The sequence below is a fragment of the Sarcophilus harrisii genome, chromosome 1, assembly GCF_902635505.1.
Source record: "Sarcophilus harrisii chromosome 1, mSarHar1.11, whole genome shotgun sequence".
In the NCBI taxonomy this organism is placed as follows: domain Eukaryota; kingdom Metazoa; phylum Chordata; class Mammalia; order Dasyuromorphia; family Dasyuridae; genus Sarcophilus; species Sarcophilus harrisii.
In genome coordinates this window covers 650001435-650027873 of record NC_045426.1, presented here as the reverse complement: position 1 = coordinate 650027873, position 26439 = coordinate 650001435, and the positions used below count along the sequence as shown (strand labels likewise).

Below are 26439 nucleotides of genomic sequence, written 5' to 3'. Positions count from 1 at the left end.
AAAACGCCAGCAGCCCCGCCACTACCAATCCAAAGGTCTGAGAGGTGGAGCTGGTGACGCAATGAAAGTCGTCTCCAATGAAGGAATATGGCCCGCCTGGTTGATGGTTTTTACACCAATAGCTGAGGAGTAGAGCGCGTCTGGCGTCATTGGGTCGAGGACAAATGAAAGGGCGGGAGGATTGTCTTTAACCAATGAATAGTGAGCGCGGGGCCGTCAATCAAGGTGTCGGTGACCAATGGGCAGTGGGGTGCAGGGACAGAGGGGCGTCTCGGGCAGCTACGGACTCGGGTTCTGGTTCCCCTGCCGAGCTCGAGGGAGACGCGGGAGCCGGGAGCTGGGAGCCGGCTGGGGGGTGGGGGGGAGCGGGGCTACGGGAGCCAGCTGAGCCCGCGACCGCGACCGCTGCCGCCGCCGCCGCCCGGGGCGGGGGGTGGGGGGGAACCCGGTCGCCAGCGCCCGTGCCAACGCCGCAGCCCGGGGCGGGGGGTGGGGGGGACCCGGCCGGAGCCGGAGCCAGCGCCGAGGAGATGGGGAACGCGGCCACCGCCAAGAAGGGCAGCGAGCTGGAGAGCGGTGAGTGTTCAGGCCCCGATCCAATCCGATCCTACCCCAGCAGCCCCGGGCGCCCAGCTCCAGCCGTAGGCACAAAGACGAAACGAAACGGCCCCTGCCCTCTGGCAGCGTCCGTTCTCCTGCGGCTCCCCCCCCCCCACCCCATTCCGAGGCCGCTGAGCCCCTCGGTGCGAGGACTCCCATCCCGGCCCTGAATGAGCTCCTGCCCTCCCCACCCGACTCCGAACTTTTCTAGATCTCAGTTTTCTCATCTGTAAAAAGATGGGGTCGGACTACATTTATCAGGTCCCTTCCAGCAGCTCTGAAACGTATGACCTCCACCGCTCCCCCCCCCTTCCGGTCATCCTCCCTGGTCCCTGCCCGCCTCCCTCCCTCCCTCCTCCCCCCTTCTCTGCTTTGTAAATTACGACCCCGTTTTGTTGTTGATGTTGTTTTCATTCCTCGTCACTACCGAAAATACCGTGTGTGGTCGCTGCCTGTTCCCCCTCCTTCTGGCCTCATCTCCTTCCTACTCCTCCTCCCCTCCGCTGCCAAAGCCACGGCCAGCTGTCAACCCAGAGCTGGGGCCCTGCCTCCTGGCCCACCCTTCTTCCTGCAAGGCCCCCAGAAGTTTGCCCTGATCTCCACCCTACCCCTTTTCATAGTTTCTGGCCCAGTCACCCAATGACCATGAGTTCCTGGAACCCCACCACACCCTTTTTTAAAAAGCATCTCCGAAGGTTCTCTCTGTTAACTCTCCTCCCAAATGTCGTTTTATTTTAAATGTTTATTGATAGCTTTTCATTTTTATAGCCATTTTTGCATTTAGGTCCTCCTTGAACCCATTTTTGTAACAAAGAAAAATACGCGAAAACAACAAATACAGTGATTTCTTTGGCTACGCATGCAACATTCTGACCCTTTTAGTTCCCTGTCTTTCTAACTAGAGGAGGGAAGTGTATTTGATTATCTGTTCTACAAAACAGATTGGTTATTACACTTAAACAGTTAGCTTCCGTTTAGTGTTCTTTTGATTTACATTCTTATTATGCATATTGTTCTGGTTAAATTTATTTAATTATGCACCAATTAATACATATCCAATATTTTAATTATTCATTTAGATTATGCATACATATGTATATGTTTGTATATATATCATAACTATATAATATTTCACTACATTCATATTTCAGGATTGGTTCAGCCTTTCCCCAATCAATGCTAATCAATTAATTCCCGGTCTTTGCAAACAAAAATAATTCCCATATGAATAGTTTGATATATATTGGACCTTTCTGTCCTTGACCTCTTGGGGTTCCTTATAGTAGAATGAATTGGTCAAAGACAGTTTAGTCACATTTTTTAAATTGAATGATTGGACCAGTTGGTTTACCATTGGTATATTAGTGTGTCCAACATTCTACAGGCCTTCCAGTGGTGACTTTCCTTTTTTTTTTTTTTTTTTTTATCATCTTTGCCAACTTGCTGAATGTGAGAGAAAACCTAAATGTTTTAATTTAATTTATTTTATTAGTGTTTTGAGTATGTTTTTATCTCATCACTTATAGTTTGCAGTTCTTTGGAAAACTGCCTGTATCTTTTGACCACTAATCTACTGTGGAACTCCAAATAATTTTGTAGTTTTCACCCTTATATTTTCATATGGCACCCCCTTATTTTTATCTCTATCTCCAGTTACATATTTCCTCAGAATATATAGCTGTGATCACACACTCACACTTTTTCTAATTATTAGAGCATTTGGTAAGGGAGAGTTAGGGTTCCCTGTCTCCAAGTTAGTCAAATCTTCTCTGTAACCCCTTATCTATGTTTCTGTCGTTTCCCATCCATTCTGTTTATTATTCTGTGTACATTCTAGGCAAGTAGACATTTGGGCCCTGGGTCTTTCCCATCTCCGAGTCCAGACTTTTCCCTTTTAGGGATTTTAGGGATTAATCATCACCCACACCCCTACTCCCCTAGCTTTAAGAGAGGTGGCCAGAAATTAGGTAGAGGTTAAGATCTTTGCCCTACCAGGTTGTATCTACTGGACGTTCCCTCTGTGTCCTACCCCTCAGCATCTGAGAACCTCCAGATTCCTCAATAAACAGATTATTTCACAACTGAGGCTCTGTCTTGCAATGGTCAGTAATAGGCTCCCTCAGTCTGCCAGATGCTCCTGGACTTTCTGCCTGTTCCCTTTTCAGGCAGTTTACCATTAGAGATCAGTTTTTTGTGACAGATATGTGGTATAGTTCTGGAAAGGTGGGAGAATTGGTGATCTTTCAGTTTTAGCAAGCAAGGGCTACTCTGTCTCAGACTGAACTAGGATAGTATATCCTGGGGATCGTCTACGGAAAATAAATGGTGAAGAGAAAAAGATAACCATGAGCAACTTTTATGATTTTCTGGTTAGCAGCAGACTCAGCTATCAAGATCCAATACTTTACCTCTGTCTCCACTAAATCAGGATGACAGGACAAAGAACTGAAATCATCTATTCTACTAAAATTGATTAGAAACTTCTTCCAATTTTAATGTTTTGCAAGCTAGTACCACACATTTGGGCCTTCAGAGCAGGAGAACTGGTTTTAAGTGTCCAACTCAGTAGTCTGAACAGTGTTAGATATTCTCTATGTCCCACCCCTTTGCTAAAAGGCCCAGGCATAAAAACCAGGGAACCTTGTTCTCTGCCACTCCTTAGGATATCCCATACCACAGAAGTCAGAAGGGAAAGGTGGCAGCAGGTTGTCCCGAGACAGTCCTGCCAGGCACTAGGGAAAAGATATCTAAGTGTGACCATAGCCAAAGGTTTTCTGGGAGTGAAGCAGGTAGAGCCAGCCCTAGAAAAACTGGAGACTGGTCCAAAAGTGAGGGAGGCTGAGGAGACATGGAAAGGAGGGCCTAGAAGCATGTACTGTTTTCCTAGGTATAAGAAACTACCTTTAAATGGAGCTCCCTTGGAGCAGATTATGGAAAACACTTCTGGAGAGGGATACCTGTTAGTGGTCTTGAAGCACCAGAGGGAATTACTTAAGAATTAAGAAGCCCTTCTAGGGGATCTGGGAAAGTTCTTTCCTTCATGTCTCCCTCTCCTATCGAACTAAATAAAATTCTACTGCACCTTCTGATCCAATTTGTGCCTGAGGCTGTAGCCATGTAAGCCCAAAGGAGGCACGGAAAAGTTCAACCAGATTGTAAAACTACCCATTTCAGTGGGAGACCTAAAAGTCAGCTGGATCAACATTGACATCCATTGTCCTCCTTTCAGGAGACATACCCAAAGATCCTTGTAAAAGAAGCAAGGCCATCCTGGCAGTGGACACTGTGGTAGAAAGAGCAGTAAATGTAGAGGACTGTATTTTGAATCCTGGCTCTAGGTCTCAGCATCCATAGCTCCTCATTTTATTGAAAAGGATGCTGAGACTCAAAGAAGGGATGCTACATCTGCCCACAGTCATAGCAGAGCTAGGATTCAAAACACAGTCCTTTGCCTCTACATTCACTGCTCTTTGATCCTAGTTCACTTCTCTGCAACTCAGTTTTTATAATCCATTAAACAAGCATTTATTAAGCACCTGCTCTGTTACAAAAAGGGAATATGGTATAACTGGCCTTTGAATTAGGATTACTTGGGTTCAAGCAGGGCTTCAGTTTCCCCTTCTGTGAAATGAATATATTGGACCAGATAAGCTCTGAGGCCTTTGCCAGCTCTTCCTCCTGTGATCTTATAATAGTCATCCCAAGGAGGACAAGCCCCCTGAATGCTGACACCCCAGAGAAAGAGAAAGCATACTTTGAGGATCCTAACCTCTGACATGTTAGTTGTATGATCTTGGATAAATCACTTTATTTCTCAGTGTCTTCGGAAACTTAACAATATTATTTTCAGTGCTAATTGCATTAATGGACAAAATACTCTCAGAAGTTCCATATGTAAAATCACATTTAAAAAAAATTTTTTTTTTAATGTCCCAGGCACATTTAAAAGTGCAGACCAAAAGTGAAAGTGTCTGTCCTCCTGGAGTGTACATTATGTTCCAAAATTCTCTTCTAAAATAGTAATAGTTTAAAAAACATAAAAAATAAATTAGTAATAGCTAGCATTTATGCAGCATACAACCATTTAATAAATATTATCTTATTTGATCCTCATAATAGTCTGGGGAGGTAGGTGTTGTTATCCCCATTTTATGGATGAGGAAACTGAGGCTGAAAGAAGTTAAGGTCACACACCTAATAAATGTCTAGGCAGGATTTGAACTCCTACCTTTCTGATTCCAAGTCCAACACTAGGGCTCCACCTAAATGGCTTGTATTTTTATCCCTTATGGTTAGCACCTTGCCTGGCCAATAGTAAATGCTTGTTTTCTGAATAAGAGGGTTGGACTTGGAAAGTGTCAGTCATGAGCAATGATTGAAGTAGACTAATATGTAATTGGGAAATATTTACCAATATAAAAAATACTGTAGATCATTGATCATATTAATATGTGATTTTCTAAGTCAACATTCTTCTGTGGTTTAATGGCCCCCTTTTTTATTTGAATTTGACCACTGGACTAGATAATCTCAAAGGACCCTTTCAACTCTAAATCCTGTCATCTGATTTGTTGAAAATCATTTTTGCAATTCATTTGATGAAAGCATTGCAATGCTTTCTACCATTCTCCAAGTTAGCCCCACATAGCTATCCTTTTTACAGGCTGGGTGAATTAGACTCTGGACAGAGGGGAGGTACTGATGCTTCCGAAGAGCTAGATTCAAGAACAGACTACATCAGAATCTGTTTGGAGGGGGGAGGAGGGGTGGCGTACCCTGACAGAGTTTCCCCTAAAACTCTGGGAGAATAAGCTCCCGATCTAGGGGTAGAGGGTCGTTGCGAACCAGAGCGTGGGGAGCAGCCCATGTTTTCACATGGTGGGGGTTGTTTTTCTCTGGGATGGAACTAGAAGGAATCGGTTGGCGATTATGAATTAAAACAAAAGTGGGGATGCCTGGGGGAGAAAAGGGCAAGGTACTGAAGGAAGATTGGGGAATGAAAATTGAGTTTCTTACTTCGAGCTTGGTGCTGGAGGGACTCGAAGGCAATCTGACCCTCTCAACTACCTTCGAGGGGAGCTCTTCACAGATGTTCCCGGTTCCCCGGAAAGGCACAAAGCAGGCTGAGGACGAGGACTCTGCGGTAGAGGAGGCCTTAATCCTCAAGGATGCTTGGGGTGTTCGCCCTTAGTGTGGGAGGAGAGAGCAGAGGGGCCTGGCGAGGGACGCCCGAGGGACCGAGGACGAAGGCCGAGCCCGCTTCGCTGCAGCAGGAAGCCCGGGGACTTGGGGCCAGCAGCGCGGGCCCCCAGGTCAGGCTTGGCCACTGCTCTGACTCGGAAGCGATTCCTAGTCACTTAGCCTAAACGTCCCCATCTGTAGAAGAGAGTGGGCGCACTCTCGGGCTCCCTGCGGCCTTTGGAGCGCCTAAATCCTTGCGGCGGATCCCCGAGGGCGGGCATTCCGGCCACCTGTTGGAGGTGAGGAGCCGGGTGCCGCCCTACAGAAGCCCTAGAGGGTCAATCTGCACTTCGCTTTGGCGGTTGTATGGGTCTCCGGGCAGGTCCCCGGGGCCGTCTGCCGGGATTGCTACCTGCTGAGTCCAGTCCACTTCGGAAGGAAAGCCAGAGAGGTTAATCCGCCCCTTCTTCAGACTCCTCGGCTGTGGTGTTCTTCCTCCCCCTCGCGCCCCCTGTTGGGCCGGGGTGGGGGAAAGCCCCTGTGGAGCCCCCCCCCTGGATGAGTTTTGGCCCTTTGCAGCCACCATAGTCGGGGCTGTCTGTGAAAGAGAGACAGAGTGATGGCTGCTGCAGGTGAGCCCCTTCCTAGGACCCCTGTTGCCATAGTAACCCAGGGGCAAGGTATGCCATGCTCCCTATTCCTGACAAGCACAGTTTGGGAAGAGGGGTGGGTGGGTGGGCAAGGGAGTGGTGGCAAAGAGCAGGGGTTGGGGGTGCAGTGGCCTTGTAAAGGGATCCCGAAGAAGGAGGGGGCAGCCATCCCCTCCCACATTTCTATCTTCTCTTCTTCCCCCCACTTAGAACCTGTGAGACTCAGGCTTGGCATCTCTCTGGGCCTCAGTTGTCCTGTCTGTAAAGCTAGTGAATTAGCCCAGATGACCTCCAAGGTCCCTGCACTCTAAAGTCCTATGATTTTAGGACTTTTTCAGCTCTTTTACTGGGGAGTGATATCCTTCCTCTCCTCTCTCCCCTCAGGATCCCCACCAGAGAGGCTAAGAGGGAAGTGAACTGCCCTGGCTGGGCCTTATATGCAGAAGCACTGTGATGTAATGGAAGAAGCTCTGGGCTGGAGGTGAAGACCCCTGGGGTTTGAATCTTAATTCTGCCATTTAATGGCCATCAGATCTTGGGCAAGTCATATCACCTCTGACCCTGTTTCTTCATCTATAAAGTAGCATAATAATGTTTGTACTCCTCAATCCAACCCATAGAGTTCTTTGGAGGAGAGAATTTTGTTTATCTCAAAATGTACCTTGGTTCCTTCTGACTCTAAATCTATGATCCTAGTTTTGATTTTGGAGATAGTGGAACTGTTTTAGCACATGTCTCATGAATACTGGTGTGGTTGGCCCTGGATTTAGAAAATTGAATACAAAGGTACCTCTAGCATTAGTAGTAGAATACAATACTTGCTGGTTTAATTTTTTTTTTTTTTTAGCATTAGTGGCCTGGGAAGGAACTCCCAATCTCTTGAGTAAATTGATGCCCTAGAATTTTGTGCTTAGAGCTTCCCCTCTCAAGAAAAGTCTCTGGGATCAGATTGTGCTACCTCCAGTTTTGGATTTGCTCTTTTGACCTCTCATACATGTGAGAGGAGAAGTAGTGAGGGCTTGTTATTTTGTTTTGGTTGTGGGGTACATTGTCCTTCGGTATAAAATCAGATTGAAACTCTTGTTTAGAGCAGTTATCGGTGATCAAAACTGCTTGGAATTAGGAGATTGCTTAAATACAGAAAAAGTGTTCACTCTGTGGGACTCTAGGAAGATGCCTGCCACAGAAGTCTGATGTTGACTTCCCAGTTATCTGGAGAAACTTATGCCAATCAGTCATGTCTCCCCAAAGGCTACAGAGAACTTGCAGATCCCAGGAAATACCAGCTGCCTTTCTTGTTGTTGTTGTTGTTATGATCTTCATTCCCTGATATGAAGGCTGTTGGCAAAATCTGCCCTATTGGGCTCCAGAGAATAGAATTTGGAACAGTGGGTACAAGGTACAGAGAGGCAGATTTCTGCTCTGTAGAAGAGAAAAATGTCCTAACATTAAAAGCATTCAGAAGTGGGCTGTCTTGAAGAAGTGATGAATTCTTCATCACTCCAAGTTTTCAAATAAAGGCTAAGTTAAATGTTGGTTAGAGTAACTTCTATCTCTGAATCTGTGATTCCTTTTCCAATTGAAACTCTAGTGTCAGAGGGAGAAGCACCTTAGGGCAGAGTGAAATGAGCAGTTAGTGGGCTTTGGAGCCTTCTGTTTTAAGCCATAGCACAAGGTGAAAAAGAATTCTAGCTCTTCCCTCAGTTTCTACTTCAGCCTACAGGAGGCTTAAGTGAGGGGGGCACTTTTGCTTGTAAGCTTAATATGCTCTGAGTAGGCAAGCAAATTTTCCACTAATGAAGAAACCTTAGGGGAATAATTTAAGGAATTATTTGTATGGGTATCAAACCTGGTACTTCATCCCATCTTTCCTTTTCCCTCAATCTTCTTATATCAGGTAAGAAAGCCCTAGGTAAATGTTTCTGCCCCTGTAGGGACTCTCAGAGGCTCCTTCCTTGCCTTTATATTAACCCCTTCAAATCCTGACCCTGCAGTAAGGACAGACAGGGGAAGTCTAGCCACCTAAAATATTTCCAGGAGTACATCCTAACTCCAGTGCTATCATTAAGAAGAACAAGGCAAAGCAAGCTGTGACTTTGGAGCAGAAACACAGTCTAGCTTGGTTAGGTGTTCTTCAGAAAACACTGAAGAGAGAACTACCCTGCACCATTATGGAGCCCTTTGAAGCCCCTTTGTGACCTTGGGCAAGTGATTTCCTCACTCTGGACTTCAGTTTCTGTAAAATTGGGGAGATGGACTCGATTTCTAAGGTCTCTTTTGGCTCTAGAGCTCATGTTCCTATGACTTTTAAGAACATTTGAAAGCATCTAAGAGCAGGTACCTTTAAGTGCTTCCCTGGCAACCAGCTCCTCCTCCTTCTCCACCATCCCGACTCTCTCTTTGCAGAAGATTCAGGCTGACATTGTTGCTTTCGCGCTTCTTCATCTGCCTTCCTAGGAAGGGATCCCAGAGAGATCCCCAGGGATGAGGGCAGAGGGCTTGGAGCCTGAGAGCGCCTCAGAGATGACCTTCCAGCTGTGGCTACAGCTCTTTCTCTGGGCCCACCTAGCTGTACGCTTTGTCAGCTACCTTCGCCACACTCTCTGGGGGCCCAAGCTGTAGCCAGCCATCCCAGCTCCTAATCTGCACTGGCTCATAATCCTCACTGCTGCTTGGCATCCATCCTGGATCCCCCTGTACACACCGGGGACTCAACCTTCAAAGAGGCAGGAAGTAGAGGTTGGTGTAGAACCACCTGATCCAGTCCCCTTCCCTGTCCCCACCCCCAACTCCCTGGCGTCTCACTTCATTTGCCCCACCCGTAGCCTAATTCTGGGACAATGGATAGGATATGGAGAGACCCATGGCCACCTCAGCGGATCTATTTAAAGGCCTAAGCAGTGCTCTCACTTTGGCCTGTCTGGCCTCAGCTCCCTGGTGCCTCCTTGGAGCAACTGAGAATTCATATTTTCCCCAGTAGGGAGGATTCTGCTTCACATTTTCTCCTGCAGGAGGCCCTGTTTCTCTAAGAGCAAGTACTACACGATGCAGCTTCCCTCACTGGGACCCTAGAAAAAAGGCAACAGAAACAATTCCCAGTCCGGCTTATAGGTGTTATGCTTCCGGGGCCTGGGGGGTAGGGGTGGGGGCTGGAAGGAGGGGTTGGGAGGGAGGCTCCCCATTGTTTCTTGCAGAGAGAGCTAGTCGTTAAAGGAGGGATTTCAAGGCTTCCCCAGTTGCTTTGGCCTCCTCAGATTGAGGAGTGGGATGGTTGAACAAGGAGAAGGAGGATGAGAAGCATCTGGAAAGGACAGAATCATCTGGAATCTTGTTTTCAGCAGGCTGTTACATCCTAAAATCTGAAGGCCTTATTAGCAAAAGAAATTCTTCTGGGGGAATTGGCATCTGGCTTAGAAAGAAGAGTAGATTGCTCAACTGTTCTATCTTGTTCCTCCATAATGTCAGCTGGAAGCTGACTGGCTACCTACTTCTGACATCACACTTATGAGGGCATTGCCTTTGTGCCATGTTGGAATGGGACCTGGTAGGAAGAATAGGCGGCTAGATCTTGGAAGTCCTGGGCTCTGTGCCCATTCCTGAGGGGACATGGTAAGAAAGAGCAGAAGGGAAGGACTCAGGTGCCTGCACAACAAGCAATCTGTTTTTCTAGAAGAGTAGAGGTTAAAAGGGCCTCGAGCTCACCTTGCTTCCTTTCTGGGAACAGTTCTTGGTCTCCCTTCTAGTAAGAGGGTGTGAGTGGGATCATCCCTTTAGCTGTGTCTGAATTCCCCAGTTACTTTCCAAGTCCTTCTGATGCAGAAGGGGTCTTGAAGCTCATCCCACTCGTTTTATACACAGGAAAACTAAGGCCAGAGCATGGAAGGACTAAGGCCAGAGTCACCAAAGCAAGGAAGTGCCAAGCCCAGACGGGAACCCTGAGCTCCTGAAAACAAGACCAGGACATTTTCCAAACTGTCCCCTACTTCCATACTGATTGCAGGCGTCTTTCACTCTGATCTAACATTGATTTCTTGCTAGCTTCAGACTCTGCCCAAAGTGGGCCCTCCTTATTTGGATAAAGCTAGTAGAGCTAGGTTTCACACAGTGTGTGAATAAGAGATTCCTGGTCTATGGAATCAGGTTTGGACAGTAGATGGAAAGCTCTCATGAGCTTTCCTGTCTCGTGACAGGATTCAAGTGTCCCCAGAAAAATTACTTAATTCTGCTGAGCCTTTCCTCATCTGTAAAATGGGGGTGACAGATCAGAGATCTTAAAGTAGCTACCTTTAGACCTGTTATGAATCAAGCACCTTGTAAACCTTACAGTATCAGAGAAACATAGGCTGTTAAGAAGCAGGATGAGCCAATGGGAAGAACAGGAGGCTTGATTAAAATTCTAGCCCAGTGAATAATCATTTAATTCAATTCACAAAGCATGTACTAATTTCTGGTCTGTGTCTTCTTACTCTGAAACTAAAAAATACACTCTAGCACCACCACCAAATATCTAGGGTTGGGGGGCTTTCTCTAAGGGGAGGGGATAAGGATCTGAACTATAGTCCAGGCTTCTCCCCCTCCCCCACAAGCTCTGACCTACATTCCATGGATACCAATGTGGATGTCCAGGTACTAAAGCAGGTACTAAGCCCTTACAATGTTTAAAGAGTCCAAGAGAGACACTCGGTCTGAGACAATACACAGCAGATAGTCTCTAACATATACCTAGAGAGGGCCCCAGACAGGTCTCAAACTGTGAACGTACAGATAAGTTGTAGATCTGCAGGACTTTCCCTATGTTGGTGAAATCACGTATCTCGATGGACCTTCTAGGACCTGTGCAGGGTTGCAAAGATAAAAAACGAAAGTAGCCTTTGCCCTCAAGTGGCTTACAGCCTACTGAGAGAGATGTAGTATCTATGAAAGTCAGTATAATCCAGGGTGCTTTGGAGGGAAGAGCATTGAAGTGGGGATGGGGACCAGGAAAAGCTTCAGGGAGGAAGTATCTTGGAAGGAAGACAAGGATTCTGAGAGATGGAAAGGAGGAAGGGATGGATGGACAACGGGAGGGGGGAGGGGGATGTCAACACTAGTTTGGGCTGGAATGTCAGCTCCCTGGAAGGAACTGAAAGGCTTCGAGCCTCAGTTCTCTTTATGTAAAAAGGAAGTAATAGTACCGGTACTGCCACTCCATAGGGATGTTGCCGAAAAACTCTAGTGCGCCCCAGCAACGTCAGCTTCTATTATTAGAGAGAGGTGATGACGGCATTGAGAGACTTCTAGAGGAGGCAAGCCTGAGGCCCCTGGGAGAGGTCAAGGGGAAGATCTGCAAGTTTACTGGAAGGTGCTTACAGAGACAGGCTTCAGGGCCATGGCCACTGAGCAGCTTTGAGGCCCTTCCACGGGGAAGACTTCACCCTAGGGCCCAGTACTTCAAGAGAAGGGCCCAGAGCAAGCAGCCAAATCCCAGGGCTATAAATACCTCAGCCCACATTGGTGTCCATGGAATGTAGGTCAGAGCTTTGGGGGAGGGGGAGGAACCCTGGCTTATAGTTCAGATCCTTGTCCCCGCCCCTTAGAGAAAGCCCCCCAACCCTAGATATTTGGTGGTGGTGGTGCTAGAGTATACTTTTTAGTTTCAGAGTGAGGAGGCACAGACCAGAAATTAGGGTTTCTCCACTTGGCTGCTTGCTAGAAGGCGGTAGGCTTCCCTAAAGGGATGGGGGTGGGGAAGAAGAGTGTTGGAAGGATGGAACCCTGGGAAGAGAGCTACCATGTAGCTTAGATTAGTTCTTTTGGGTTGGAGCTATCCAAGCTCAGCTCTTTGGTAACAACAAAATATCAAGTGCCTACTGTATGCCAAGCCTTGTTCTAAGTGCTAAGAGTGATTTTTTAAAGAAAATTTAGATAAGACAGGCCCTGTCCATATGAAACTTACAGTCAATGAGAACTAACACATCAATATAGACAACTACTACACAATAATCTGTGAGGAGAGCAGTCCAAAACCAAGTTCTCCAGGAGACCCAAGGGTAAGGGAGGTCTTCCCTCACCTGCCAGGAACTAGAAGTATTCCTGGAAGATGGGACTTTTGAGTTGGTCTTTAAAGCTGGATTTGAATTCACCAGATGCCTGAAAGCAAAGGGCTCTGGCTGATACATACAGATAGAGGCACAGAAACTCTCTTAACTGAAGGATGGAGGGACTGAACAGTAATAATAGCAAACCAACCTGCCAAGACCTGAGCTAGTGAGGAGGCCTTAAACATAATAGAAAACCAGGAACCACTAAGGGGTTCTAAGCAGAAGACTGACATGAGCAGCTCTGTACCTAAGCAAGAGGACTTTGGCAGTCCTACAAAGGATGAAATGGAGGCAGGAAGTCCTGTTAGGAAGCTATTCCAGTAGCCCAGGTTGGTAGTGACGAAGGACCTAGGTGAGGGTGTGCAGTGTAAGGAAAGAGGAAGCAATGAAGGATGAGAGAGGAAGGGAAAGAGAGTCAGCAGGGGCCAGTGACTGACCACATGAGAAATGAAGGAAGAAGAGTTAAAGATGACCCCAGAGTTCTGAGCAGCTATACAATGCATTGTTATCAGTAGTAGTATATTTGAATATTCATTATAAATAATAGTCATCTGTGACCCCACCCTTATGTTAACTTTTGGGATGTTGCCTAACTCTTCTTACCAACACACACACATGCTCCAGCTGTTGACTTGGGGGTCTGAGACCAGGGTCCCTTCAAAACTGTAGCCTCCGCAATATTGTTAAGATGATCAAAGAAGGGAGTACATGAGAAATAAGTTCTGTGAGGGCAGTTGCTGTTTTCTACCTCTGTCTGAATCCTCAGTTATCTGACACAAGGCTTTGCATATTGGAGGTCCTTAGTAAGCTCTTGGTAACTTGTTGCATTTTCTTGCAAGCATTTTAAGGATTGTACCCAGAGTCTCTCTGAGTCCTCAACTTCCCCTTCTGTTTCATGAAGCCTCTAATTGGTGCTCTTCATTCCTTTCAGTGAAAGAGTTTCTAGCTAAAGCCAAAGAAGAATTCCTCAAGAAATGGGAAAGTCCACCTCAGGTACCTCAAGTTTTGGACCTGGGGTGGGGGTGGGGGATGAGCAAGTGCTTCCCAAAGGGTACCAAGGAGCCCATATCCATCTAACTCCAGTCTCCATATAGGTTCTTCCATTGGCCACTGTACTGTCACCCCAAAGAGATTTCTGTCTTTGTCTTTCCCCTGCCCCCTATCCTCTCCTAACTCCCTACCATCTCCTAGCCACAAGGTTCATCCTAGCCCCAGCTCCTCCCTCAGCAACTGACAAGAGCTCTTGGACCCCGTGCTAGGGCTGAACACACCCCAACCATAACCCACAGGAATATACCTTTACCTGCCATCTTCCCTACTCCCTTTCTTCTGCTCTGCTAAGGCCCCCTCTTGTGGTACAAGAAGAGATTCCAGTGGCTTTAATCCTGACCCTTACCCATCCCAGATTGAACAGGGGAAGAGGCAAAGGGGCGGTGTTGTGTCCCTTTGAGGGCTAAAGGAGACACTGAATTTTTACATCTCTATATTTAGCAAAGTACAGTCCAGCTGGATCAATTTGACAGAATCAAGACTCTAGGCACTGGTTCCTTTGGTCGAGTGATACTTGTGAAGCACAAAGAATCGGGGAACTACTTTGCCATGAAAGTGCTTGACAAACAGAAGGTGAGCATTGCCCTCCAAACCCCCAGCACTCCGGTGTCATGTATTTCATGGACCCCATTCCTCATTCTACACATAAACACTCTCTTGCAATGTCTCTGTTTCTCTATCTTTGGCTGCCTGGCTGGCTTTCTCTCACTCTCTGCCTCTTCCTTATCCTAGGGATATGGGGGAAGAGCTGCTCTTGGCCCAAGTTCCTGGCAGGCTGGGAGACAGGCCCTGGATCTGATGGGGAAGAGGGAGGGTGGGGGAGAGGGGAGAAGAGGATGGACCTAAATGAGCCAGGAAAACAGAGGTGTGAAAGGGCAACTTAGCGCAATCTTTGGCATCAGTGGGGAACAGGATTGAGCTTCCCTATGTTGGGCATTTCATGTATCATCTCTGAGCCTCCATTTCCTCTTCTCTAAAAATGAAGGAGTTAGATTCAATCCTCCAAATCCTTTTCCTCTCTAAATTCAGGAATTAATACCAGCTAGAAGCTGACCCATCTTCTTTCCTTTTTAACTTCCTTCATCCCATTTCCTTCCTCCCTTTTCAAAGGTTGTGAAGCTGAAACAAATTGAGCATACAATGAATGAGAAGCGTATCCTGCAGGCCATCAACTTCCCATTCCTTGTGCGACTAGAATATTCCTTCAAGGTATTCCAGACAGCTTTATCCTTGGCTGGCCAGAGGGCAGGGGTGGCAGCAGTAGGTATGCCAGGGGCCCTTCCTCTGGGGAATAATATGATGCTTCATTTTATACTTTTGCAGTTGGTAGAATTGGGCAACTTGGTATCTATTCATAAAAAGTTTTCTCTGAAACCTGTTCTTTGAGGCTAAGTGTGAACATTTAACATCATTTATGGCAGTGTTGTGAGGAGGAGGGGTGGGCATGTGGAAGAAGGGGCAGGAGAACCTAGGGGCGAGCCTAGGTTTCCAGACTTTCAGGAAGAAGAAGGCCAGGCTTCTGGGGAGGGTAGAGGTGGGAGTATGAATGAGAGTGGAAAAGGATATCTTTTCTTTATAGGACAACACAAACCTGTACATGGTGATGGAGTACGTCCCAGGTGGGGAAATGTTTTCCCACCTACGGCGGATCGGAAGGTTCAGGTGAGCAGCTACCCAAGGCATCCTCCAGGCCAGCACATAGCATCCCAGAATAGGGAATAGACTTCCTGATCCCTAGAGTTTCAAATGATGAATAAGCAACATAGAGCCTTATGTCTAGTAAGAAGTAAGGGGCAATGTCTAAAGATTGGCTAGAGGATAACCTGAGTATGAAGAAATGGTCTTTCCAAATTTTCCTACCTCCAGCAACTCATCCTTGCTTTCTTTTTCTTTCCTCATACCAGTGAGCCCCATGCTCGCTTTTATGCAGCTCAGATTGTCCTGACCTTTGAATACCTTCACTCATTGGACCTGATCTACCGGGACCTGAAGCCTGAGAATCTTCTCATTGACCAGCAGGGCTATATCCAGGTACTCCCCAGGGCAGAGATGGCAAATCACTGCCGAGTAGAATTCCAGTCATTTCCTGCAAGAGAGTATACATACATATACACACACGTGCATACACCATGCAGCCCTCCTGCTTGTCCCTTTCCTGTGCTTTCTTAGTCAGGGTGTGACTACATATACTTCTTCTCATGGCCATAGGTGACAGATTTTGGTTTTGCCAAGCGTGTGAAAGGCCGAACCTGGACTTTGTGTGGGACGCCCGAATACCTGGCTCCTGAGATCATCCTTAGCAAGGTGAGCACCTCTGAAACAGTCGGTCCCCCTTACTTCATAGAACACATCTGGGGCTTGTCTTTTATTCTCTCAATCCTCACCATAACTCAAACAAAGGCCCTTTTCGCATGACCCTTTCTCCCTCAAATTGCCTGGCCTTTCTCTCCTCCATCCTCACTTTTTCTTTCTTTCTCCAGGGGTATAACAAGGCTGTGGATTGGTGGGCCCTAGGTGTCCTGATCTATGAAATGGCAGCAGGCTATCCTCCTTTCTTTGCTGACCAGCCCATCCAGATATATGAAAAGATTGTGTCTGGGAAGGTAAGCCCTCGGGTAAAGGCTGACAGTTTAACACATTACTTTTTGGGCTCTTTTGGGGTCTCAGGAAAGCTGTTTCTTTGGACTTCCTAGCCTTCCTATTCCACAGAATAACTCAGTAAGGTAATGCTTTGTTTTGGTTAAATATTGTAAAAGGATCATTTAGTCATTAAAGAGAAATCATTTGGATACCAGTGGAGAATTCACATTAATCAAAAAGGTACCAACTGGCATTTACTGGTTTGTGCAATGTCTAAGGCTTTGTATCTGAGGCTCAGTGCAAGGAACAATGATGAATAAGACCCAATCCCCCCAGGGCAGACTGCTTGGAACATAATCGTCAACATGTGTGCAGTATGAGAGATGTCATTAGGTAATATGCACCAATGATTTTGTGGGAAATAAAAGACTAAAGCACTGTCCCAGAACCAAAGGATTCAGATTGAATTCATGTTCAACTATTTTACTGATTGTAGAATTCTTTGTATTCTACCATCACCACTCCCCCAAATTAGCCCTCCCTCTTTCATATTTCTGTCTCAGTTGGGGATGGGGATGGGGAAGGAGGGAAAGAAAGAGAAAGAGAGAATTTGAGCTGAAAATAAACAAAACAGATCTCCCTATTTCTATTGAGGGTGCCACCATTCTCCTAATCATTTTGGTTCACAGTTCTTGGAGTCATTACTCTCACCTAAAGCCCCTGTATTTTATCAGTTACCAAGTCTCCTCAAATCTTCCTGCAGCCATCTCTTTCACTCATATCAATCCCCTTTGATAATCAGATAGCCTCTGCATGAGTTCAGGGTCTTGCTTCCTAATTGATCTTCTGCCTCTAGTTTTACTTCTACACACACACACACACACACATGCCTAAAACAGATCTGATCATGTCTCCTCCACTCAGAAACTTTTAAATGGGCCTATTTGCCTCTTGGATCAGAGACAAACTCCCTCCATCAGGCATTTAAAGCCACTCAAAATTTGCACCCCACTTACCTTTCCAGTCATATTTCATTTCATTTTGCTCCTCTTGACAGTCTCCACTGAAATCAACCCATGAACCATTCTCGACCCCTCAAGTACCACTTCCTGACTGCCTTTGCACAGCCTGTAGCCCACATCCAGAATTATCTGCCTCTTTACCTCTAGCTCCTAAAATCCTTGACTGAAACTTTGCTACAGGAGGTCTTTTCTGATTCCTTCCCAGTTAATAACACTCTTTCTCTTTGGAAATTGTTTTTATTACTATGTATAAACTTTGCAGTCATTGTTTAAACATTGTATCCCCTAGGTAGCATCATCATCATCAACAAGTTATTTATTGATACTTTACTATGTGCTATGCTCTGTGCTGAGTCCTGAGGCACAAAGAAAGACAAAAACCTGAGCCCCAGTCTCCAGGAGCTCACGTTCCGATGGATACAAATTTTTTAAGGACAGAAACGGGTCTATTTTTGTCATCAGATTCCCCAGGGCCTAGTACAATGCCTTGCACATATGAGGAACGTAATAGATTTATTTAATAAACAAAGGGAAGGGAAGATTGAAGTAATGTTGTGATTTGATGAATTGGTCGGATTTGGGTATGCATATAGAAAGAAGTGATCATCCTAGAAACACAGGTGATTTGAGGCCATGAGAGAGAATCCACTCTCTTTGTGTTGTCGGCACCCCTTCCTTGTCCTTCCAGGTGCGATTCCCTTCTCACTTCAGCTCCGATTTAAAGGACCTGCTTCGGAATCTGCTCCAAGTGGACCTCACCAAACGCTATGGGAACCTCAAAAATGGTGTCAATGACATCAAGAACCACAAATGGTTCGCCACCACTGACTGGATCGCCATCTACCAGAGGAAGGTGGGGTTACTCAGCCAGGTCTAGCAAGAGGCTGAAGGGTTGGAGGGTAGAGTGAGGAGGGGTATGATATCTGAGAATATGATTTCAGGCCTGGCTCTGTCATTCAGTTTTAGAGCTACTTCTGTACCTGTTTCCTTCTTTGTAAAGTGAGTTTTTGGTTAGATGATTTCTTTATTTCCTCCTATCCCCATACTCTATTCTGTGCCCTGAGAAGATACTAGCATCTTGCTCTGCCCCCAGGAACTTTTTAGACCACGGGAGGAGAACAGATATATTCCCTGTTCTTTTGTAGGTGATGCTATTTCCATGCCCTAGAATGCCAGAAAGAGAATTAAGCCTCCAACTTAGAGGCCTTCTGGGCAGGCTCTACCAGTGATGTTCTAGATCATTGACCAGGTCACTTCCCTCTCAGGGTTTCAGTTTCTTAATGAAATGGTAGTAGAGGGTGGGCTGGGGGCCCTTCACTTCTTAAGATTCTCACTTCTTGACAGGTGGAAGCTCCCTTTATACCAAAGTGCAAAGGCCCAGGTGACACAAGTAATTTTGATGATTATGAGGAAGAAGAGCTCCGGATCTCCATCACTGAGAAGTGCGCCAAGGAATTTGCCGACTTCTAATGGTGTCCCTGGGTCCTGGTGGTTTACTTTTTGGGGGCGGGGGGTGGGAGGGGTGGATTGAACAGTCTGAGGGCCCCAGAGTTCCTGGCATATTAATTTTTCCCTAGGGAGATCAGAAAGTAGAGATGTTTGCAGGGTGGGGAGAGGGAGATTCAAATATCAGATGGCCCCCCCTCCCCTTCCCGTCCATCCCTAACCCTCACTACTTTTCCCTCACTGTCTCACTCTGGCTGGTAGACCCCATGGCTGGGTTCCCTCTGCTCTTTGCCTAACTTCATGCAAATTTTAGATCAGTTTTCCAGCCTAAACAGACCTAAACCTTCTCCCTCTTAAAACCACCAGAAATGCAATTTCTTTCCAGCCCAGCCCTCCACCCAGAGTAGGATCCTTGTACCTAGAGGGCCTTGTTTTTGTAGCTCCTTATTGATCCCCCTGATGTTGGGAAGTTGGGGCAGGGGAGCCAGGGGATCCCAAGTTGGAAAACCTCCAATTCCCAAGACTACCCTCTCCCTAGAACTTCAGAATCTTACCTAGGAGTTAAAAGGACAGACAACCCAGTTCCCCCTAAGGAGAGACCCTGCCTGGGAAGATGTTTTAGCAAAATGTTTGTGGCTCCTTTATATTTAAAATTTTTTAAAAATATTATTTAAGTTATATTTGCCGTCCCTTCTAATCCCTTCCCATTTTCCTGGCTGTCCCCAGTACATTTTAATATGTGTGGATCTGCCTAGGTCAAAGGCTTTGGAGCTTTTAACCTCTGGGATCTTAGCTGATGGTTTTGAGCTGGGTCTGTGACTTGGGGATGAGGATGTTTTTGCTGCTGATCTTAACCAGGGAGTTATGGGAACAATTGTGAGATGGCCTTGAGAGGGGTATCCTGCCAAGTTTGAAAGAGCCCTGGGCTCTTTCAGCACCACAACCCTCCCCCCCCCCACACTCCCAGTGATCTTTCTTCCTCATGATCAGCTCTCTTAACCCCCACATCTTCCCTACTCCCCAGTTTTTGATCACTTGGGATATTAGGGCACTAGAAAAACCCCCAACATTTCCTAACCTACCCAGGCACCCTTGCTTATGATCCCTGCCAAAGAGGCCTCCCAGATATCCCTGGGGGCATACCTCCTTCATTTTAGCCATTCTTATCTATAGATTTTTAATGCTCAGCCACTAACTTCCCATTCTGTCTGGGAATGTCACTCCCTAAAAGCAATTTGAAGGATGTAGCCCACCTTAGGTGGGGAAAAATGGGGGGGACTGGGAGAAAGAAAACAGGAAGTGCCACAGCTTCAAAGTAGAGAGCTTCCTTTTGCCATGGGAATGCCAATTTTTATTCCCCCAATAGCCTCTCCATCATCCCCCATCCTTAGAAGCACCCTCTATCTGGCTTGTCTGACAGCTACCCATCACTCCTCCCACTGACCCCTTGCCGAGGCATCTGAATTATCATAATTTCCCCTCTCTCTAGAAAGTAGCTCAATGGAGAGCAGACCACTTCTCTCCATCCCCTTTCTCTTTTTTGTCCTTCTCTCAACTTTTCCCCCATCCCTGAAGGAGTTCATAGGCCTAGGGTAGGGAGGGGGGATAGCTGGGAGTTTAAACCTGTGTGATTCGAAGAAATTTGTTTCACGGAAATGACTTCCTCTTTAACGGTGTGCTTTGTTGTAAACATATTTGAAAACTATTACCAATAAAGTTTTGTTTAAAAAAAAAAAACAACCCCTGTCTTTCCTGACCCTCTCCCCACTTGCTATCTCTGGCATCCCAGAAATCCGAGTTGAAGGAAAAGCTGTCCAAACCTTCAAGTCCAGGTGGACTAGCCTTGTCTGGCCTTAGAGCTTTCCTCAGGCTAGGGCCTTTCTGCTGCTGTAAGGTGGTTTTGCCTGAAATATATGCTTCTCTGAGCTGAGAACTAAAGGCCCTGAAAGGGGAGGGGGAGAGAAGAGAATGACCTTTAAAACCTGCTCCCCGTGTGGTTTCTCCCCCCAGTGGAGGAAGCAAGTCTAAACCTCACGGAGTAGCCTGTTAGGGCTTAGACTTTAGGATCTTGAGATGGGAGGGGCTTAAAGAGCTTCTGTAATCGAACCCCCTCTTTTGGCCAGGCCAGCAAACGAGGTGTCTGGAACAGAAGTGACTTGCCGAGGTCTCTCAGTGAGGAGCCGAGCTGGAAATTCACTCAGGTTCAAGTCCTGATTCGGTGTTTTTTCCATGACAAGACGCTGCCCCTGCTTACAACCTTCCTTTATTAGGGGGAAATGGGGAGGGGGGAGAGTGAAGAAAACAGCCCCCCAAAGGTGATATGCCAAAGGGCACACACCCAGCTCGTACGTGGCAGAGCGGGGACGCGAACCCAGGGGGTCCCTCCGAGTGCACGTCCTGAGCTCTAAGCGCTACGCCACGCCGCCGCCTCCTTCGCTCCGCGATCCACGGTGCGGCTGTCGGAGAGGCGGCTCCAGCGCCGCTAGGGGAGCGAGGCCAAGGCAGACTGGGCGGGGAAAGGAGGCTGAATCCTCCCTCCCTCGGTGTCCGGAGTTGGGGGCACCGGCTGGCGCCGGGCACAGGGACAGGCGGGGGAGAGGTTCGGGCGTCGCGGCCCCCGATTTCTCAGCGCAGCCCAAGCAGTGCGGCGGAGAAAGCGGGACGCCTGGCTCCGTCAGTCCCCGAGTTGGTGGTAAGTGCGGTCCTGAGCCTGGAGCGCTGGGCGGCAATGGCTGGGGGGAGGGGGGGACGGGCAGGGAGGGGGGGCGGGGGGGACAGAAAGGGGGAGGGGGCTGGGCGGCGGGGACGTCTGGGTTCCGCGCCCAATGGCTGGAGGGAGAGCGCCACCGCCCAGCCCGCCCACTCCCCTCCCCCCTCCCCCTGCGCGCTCCCTCTCCTTCTCTCCCTCTCTCTTTCTCCTTCTCTCTCTTTTTCTCCCTCTCTCCACCCCCACCCCCCCATCCCCACCTCCGCCCCGGCGCCAACTCCGCGGCGCCTCCTTAAAAAGCGCGCGGGAGTTGTAAAGGGCTAGGGGGGGTGGGGGGGCGGGTTGAAGCTAGGGAGAGACTGAGCGAGAGAGGCGCCGGAGAGGGGGGGGTAGAGTCGCGCGCGCTAAGCGGGGCCCCGGCTCCACCTTAAAAGCGAGCGCGTAGGGGTGGGTGGGTGGATAGCTGAGAAGGGGGGCCGGAGTGTCCCGGCCGCGGGGCGGGCGGCGCGTGCGGCGGCGGCTGTGGCGGTGGCGGCGGGGAGGGGCCCGGCTCGCGCTTCCCCCTCCTCCCATCCTCGGGACCCGCGCGCGCCCAGGAGGAGCGGGGTTTTTGTGTGAGTGTGCGTGTGTCTCTGTCTGTGCATTTTTTCTTTTCTTTCTTTTCTTTCTTTTTTTTTTTTTCTTTTTGCGAAGAAACAGCAGCGCCTCCGCCGCTCCACCGAGGCGCTGCGCCCCCCGGGGGGAGGGGGAAGAGCAGCGGCGGCAGCGGCAGCGGCGGCGGCGGCGGCGGCGGCGGCGGCAGCAGGAGGAGGAGAAGGAGGCGGGCGGCTGAGGGAGAGAGGGAGGGGAGTCGGGGGTTGAGAGGGGAGGGGAGAGCGGAGGGAAGGGGGGGGCGCCGCGCTGGGAGGGAGGCGGCGCGCACGGTGCAGCCGGGCCGGGCGGGAGGCATGGCGGGGCCCCCGGCCCTGCCCCCGCCGGACACGGCGGCGGCCGCCGCCGCCTCGTCGTCCGCCTCGTCCCCCCGCTACCAGGAGTGGATCCTGGACACCATCGACTCGCTGCGCTCGCGCAAGGCGCGGCCGGACCTGGAGCGCATCTGCCGGATGGTGAGGCGGCGGCACGGGCCGGAGCCGGAGCGCACGCGCGCCGAGCTGGAGAAGCTGATCCAGCAGCGCGCCGTGCTTCGGGTCAGCTACAAGGGGAGCATCTCGTACCGCAACGCGGCGCGCGTGCAGCCGCCGCGTCGGGGCGCCACCCCGCCCGTTCCTCCGCGCGGCCCCCGGGGGGCTGCCGCCGCCGCCGCCGCGCCGCCCCCGCCCCCGCCCGCTCCGCCTGCGCCCGTCGCCTCCCCGCCCCGAGCGCCCCGGGCAGCTGCGGCTACAGCGCCCCCCTCTCCCGGCGCCCCGGCCCCGTCGCCGCCCCCCCGAGCGCAGCGGGCCGCGCCCCTACCCCCACCACCGCCTCCGGCCGGGGCGCCCTCGCCCGGCCCGCGCCGTGCCCCCCCGCCCGCCGGGGCCGCCGCCCGGGAGCCGGCGCCGCCGTCGCCGCTGCCGCTGCCGCTGCCGCCGGAGGGGGGCGCGTCTCGGAGCGGACCAGCCCGGCCCGTGAGCCTGCGGGAAGTGGTGCGCTACCTCGGGGGCAGTGGCGGCGGCGGAGGCCGGCTGACCCGCGGGCGCGTGCAGGGGCTGCTGCTGGAGGAGGAAGCGGCGGCTGCCCGAGGCCGTCTAGAGCGCACCCGCATCGCCAGTCTTGCCCTGCCCCGCAACGATCGTTCGGGAAGGGCGCCTCCTGCCACTAGCTCCCGAGCAGCCCGAACCAAGGTAAGACTAGGACTGGGAATGAAAGTCCTGCACTGGGAGGGGAAGATCAGCAAAGGATTCCCGGGTGACCGAGGCTGAAAGCGAGACTGAAGGAGAGACTAGGGAGGAGGGATCAGGAGTACGCAAAGGATGGATGAGATCAGTCCCGGTGGAGAGTGCAAGGATGTTTTTATGAGAACTAGAGATCCATGACCACTAAGAGCTTAGAATCTCTAAGCTCCTCCTCAAGCCAAGGGTGGAGGGGAAGGGATTTGGGCTAAGCACCCAGAAGGGCCTGGTCACGGGGTCAGTAAGTGCCCCCTCCCCCCACTATCCTCAGAAATAGACCAGAAGCTCTGGGAGCAGACAGTCTGGTTTGGGACCTAGAGAAGGGTGTCATGTCAGGATTCCCGGGAGTTAATTTCCTGGAACATGTTAAAGACTCCCAAGGGCAGAAATCAACTTTGGACCCAGAAATCTGGACAGCCCCCATCTTTCAAGTCTAACAGATAGAATGAGGACATCTAGGGAATGTAGATCAGAAAAGATTGTGGAAAACATTCCAAACTCTCTTCATTCCCCATAGAAGTCCGGGGAAGAGTCCCTGAGGGAGGAAGAAGACGAAGAGGATGAAGAAGAGGTGTCTGCTTTGTCAGAGGGTTCTGAGGTGCCTGAGGGAGAGGGTGCCCACGGTGGGCAAAACCAGTACAATGGAGAGACTGGCCATCGGGAAAGTGGGAAAGAGAGGCCCAGGGAGTGGAGCTCCTCCATAGCACCAGGTCGACAGGATGAGGGTCACCGTTCAGCCCTAGCAGATGGAACCAGGGAAGCCTTCCCAATGGGAGTGGTGAAGATGGAAGGGGGTTCAGGTAAGAAAAAAGTTCCAGAAACTGAAGTTCCTTTTGTGATGGAGGAACAGGAAAGCTACCTTATTTTCTAAAGTGGGTGGGGTGCCCTGGGAAACAAGGTAGATAATGAAAGAAAAAAATTTCTGAAGAATTCTTTTTAGGATTGGGATATGTCTGGGGAGGGAGGATAGAGGGATAGAGAAGCTGACCATTATGCCCTTTTTACCCTAGCCTCAGCTGCTACAGGTCCAGATTCCCCTTCACCCGTGCCTTTGCCCCCCGGAAAGCCAGCCTTGCCCAGTGCTGATGGAACTCCTTTTGGTTGCTCGTAAGTCAGTGAATGTTTTTGTCTCTTGAGGTTGGGTCTAATGCTGACTTGGGGTCAGGGCTGATCCCTGGGAGTCCAGTGAAAACAACAAACAGTGTTTTGTAAGTAGAGTCATAGACTTGGTCATACTAATTTCTCAACAATCATTCAGAAACTAAAAAGTGGGTATCGTTAACTATGTTACAAGGTTTTGAACAGTAGTGGGACTCTTGAAGGGCAATAACATCACCTCTTCATCCCAAGGGCTGAATACAGTCAATGTTTATTTAATTTAAATGACAGTCAAACCCAGATCTTATGACCTTCCAACCTTTTCCTCTCCTCCCAGCCTCAGTCTCCTCCTTTGAAATAAGAATTGTAATCCTTGTCCCGTCCCACCCCTATCTACCACAGGAGGATGAAATGAGAAGATGATTTGCAAAGAATTTTCACATGTTAAATGTTTGGTAGTGTTAGATGGGATGATGACAATATTATGGTCTGTTTGGGTATCCATAGCTCTGGTAGGAAGGAAAAACCATCTGACCCTGTGGAGTGGACAGTGATGGATGTGGTAGAGTATTTCACTGAGGCTGGTTTCCCTGAACAGGCTTCTGCTTTCCAGGAACAGGTGAGACCTCCATTCTGCTGAAGCCAGCACCCCCTGGGGTTCCTTGCTTCCTTCTCTGGGTCCCTTGCTCCTCCCCCCCCCCCCCCCCCCCACACACACACTGATGATCAGAGTAATCTCAACTAGTAGTTGAGATTACAAACCAGAAAGATGCCATGTATTTAAAGGGGCCTTGGAGGGAGTTTCAGGCCTGATCCAAGTGAGCTCTGCTTCTTTCCCCTCCAGGAAATTGACGGGAAATCCCTTTTGCTGATGCAGCGCACGGATGTGCTAACTGGCCTTTCAATCCGCCTGGGGCCAGCCCTCAAAATCTATGAACATCACATCAAGGTCCTTCAGCAGGGCCACTTTGAAGATGATGACCCTGATGGGTTTCTTGGCTGAGCCCTCACCCCCTGTGACCCCTAAGCTTCCCCTACTCCTTTCCCTCAGTTCCCTTGTACCCCATCTGCCTAAGAGTCCCTAGCATCCAGGAACTCCCTAAGGGGGAGAATACCCACTTCCCAACACACTCCCCAAAGAGATTCCAGGGAGGCAGGCGCCTCATTGTCATCCCTCCCCAACTTTCTCTCCCTTAACTGTAGGTATCTTTCTCCTATCCACATCCTGCATTCCAAGCTGGGGGTGATGGCAGGGGCAGATGCAGGTTCCTGCAGCATACCAGGAGGGGACCCCAACACCCCCCCACACTAGACTCCTTTGGGGGGGGGAAAGGAAAGCCCTCCTTTTTCCCTAGCCCTTCCCCCAATTCAGCCAGACTTCACCTTTGTAAATGTTTCACCCTGAGGAAGTAAGGACAGGACTGGACTGGCCTTTCCCTCTCACCCCATCTGTTCCCCTAATCCCAATGCCTTTCCTTCCAGTCTCCATCTTCCAACCTTGCCCAGGGTTGAAGTGGTGGGTTGTCCTGTTTCCTTCCTCTCTTTCTCTCGTTTTCTCTCTCTTTCTGGTTGTTGCTCTGGCTAAGTTGCTTTTTAATATTGCACCTGAGGTTTTTTAAATAAAATTAAAAGAAAAGTCTCTGATGTGTCTATGTACGTATATGTGAATCTGTCTAAATGTCTCTATTGTTCATGCATCTGTCTAATATTGGGGGGGGGGTTAAGCAGGGGCATCACCTCCTTACTGGATTCTGTCATTAGGGGGAAAAATGGGAGGTCATCATCATATCCTAGGCTGGAGTCCTAGAACTTATCTTAAAACACCTAGTCCAACCTACAAATTTACAAAAGAGAAAACTGAGATGAGGTCCTGACCAGGATAGAATGAGTTAACGGTTGTAAAGCACTTTTGTCAACCTTTTTAAAGTGCTAAATAAATTCTAGCTCTTATCGCTTCTACCTCCAAATCCAGTGTTCCTGCCCTAATGTTGTTAGGTTATAGAGCTGAAAAAGGCCTTAGAGACCACTTAGTCCTTTTCCCTATATTTTTGGGGAAGGCTGTTTTCAGTCTCCCACCCTGCACCCCCCAAAAAAGGTTGAATTAAATGATCAAGAGATCCTCCTTCCATCTATGGACCCATCTATGATGTCATTACC

At 49.2% G+C, this 26439-nt stretch overlaps 2 protein-coding genes across 2 annotated transcripts; both read left to right on the top strand.

Moving 5' to 3' along the window:
• Positions 1-179: 179 nt before the first annotated feature.
• PRKACA (protein kinase cAMP-activated catalytic subunit alpha) lies at positions 180-20073 on the top strand. The gene is made up of 10 exons (XM_003760659.4): positions 180-576; positions 13443-13504; positions 14003-14134; positions 14672-14770; positions 15141-15223; positions 15466-15592; positions 15770-15865; positions 16042-16164; positions 17852-18016; positions 18508-20073. The coding sequence occupies exons 1-10, from the start codon at positions 195-197 to the stop codon at positions 18631-18633; spliced, it is 1395 nt and encodes a 464-aa protein (XP_003760707.2). The 5' UTR covers positions 180-194; the 3' UTR covers positions 18634-20073.
• A 2190-nt stretch (positions 20074-22263) lies between these two features.
• On the top strand, positions 22264-25921 carry SAMD1 (sterile alpha motif domain containing 1). Its single transcript, XM_003760683.4, has 5 exons — positions 22264-23136; positions 23702-23984; positions 24195-24291; positions 24790-24901; positions 25127-25921. The coding sequence occupies exons 1-5, from the start codon at positions 22264-22266 to the stop codon at positions 25283-25285; spliced, it is 1524 nt and encodes a 507-aa protein (XP_003760731.3). The 3' UTR covers positions 25286-25921.
• Positions 25922-26439: the final 518 nt, after the last annotated feature.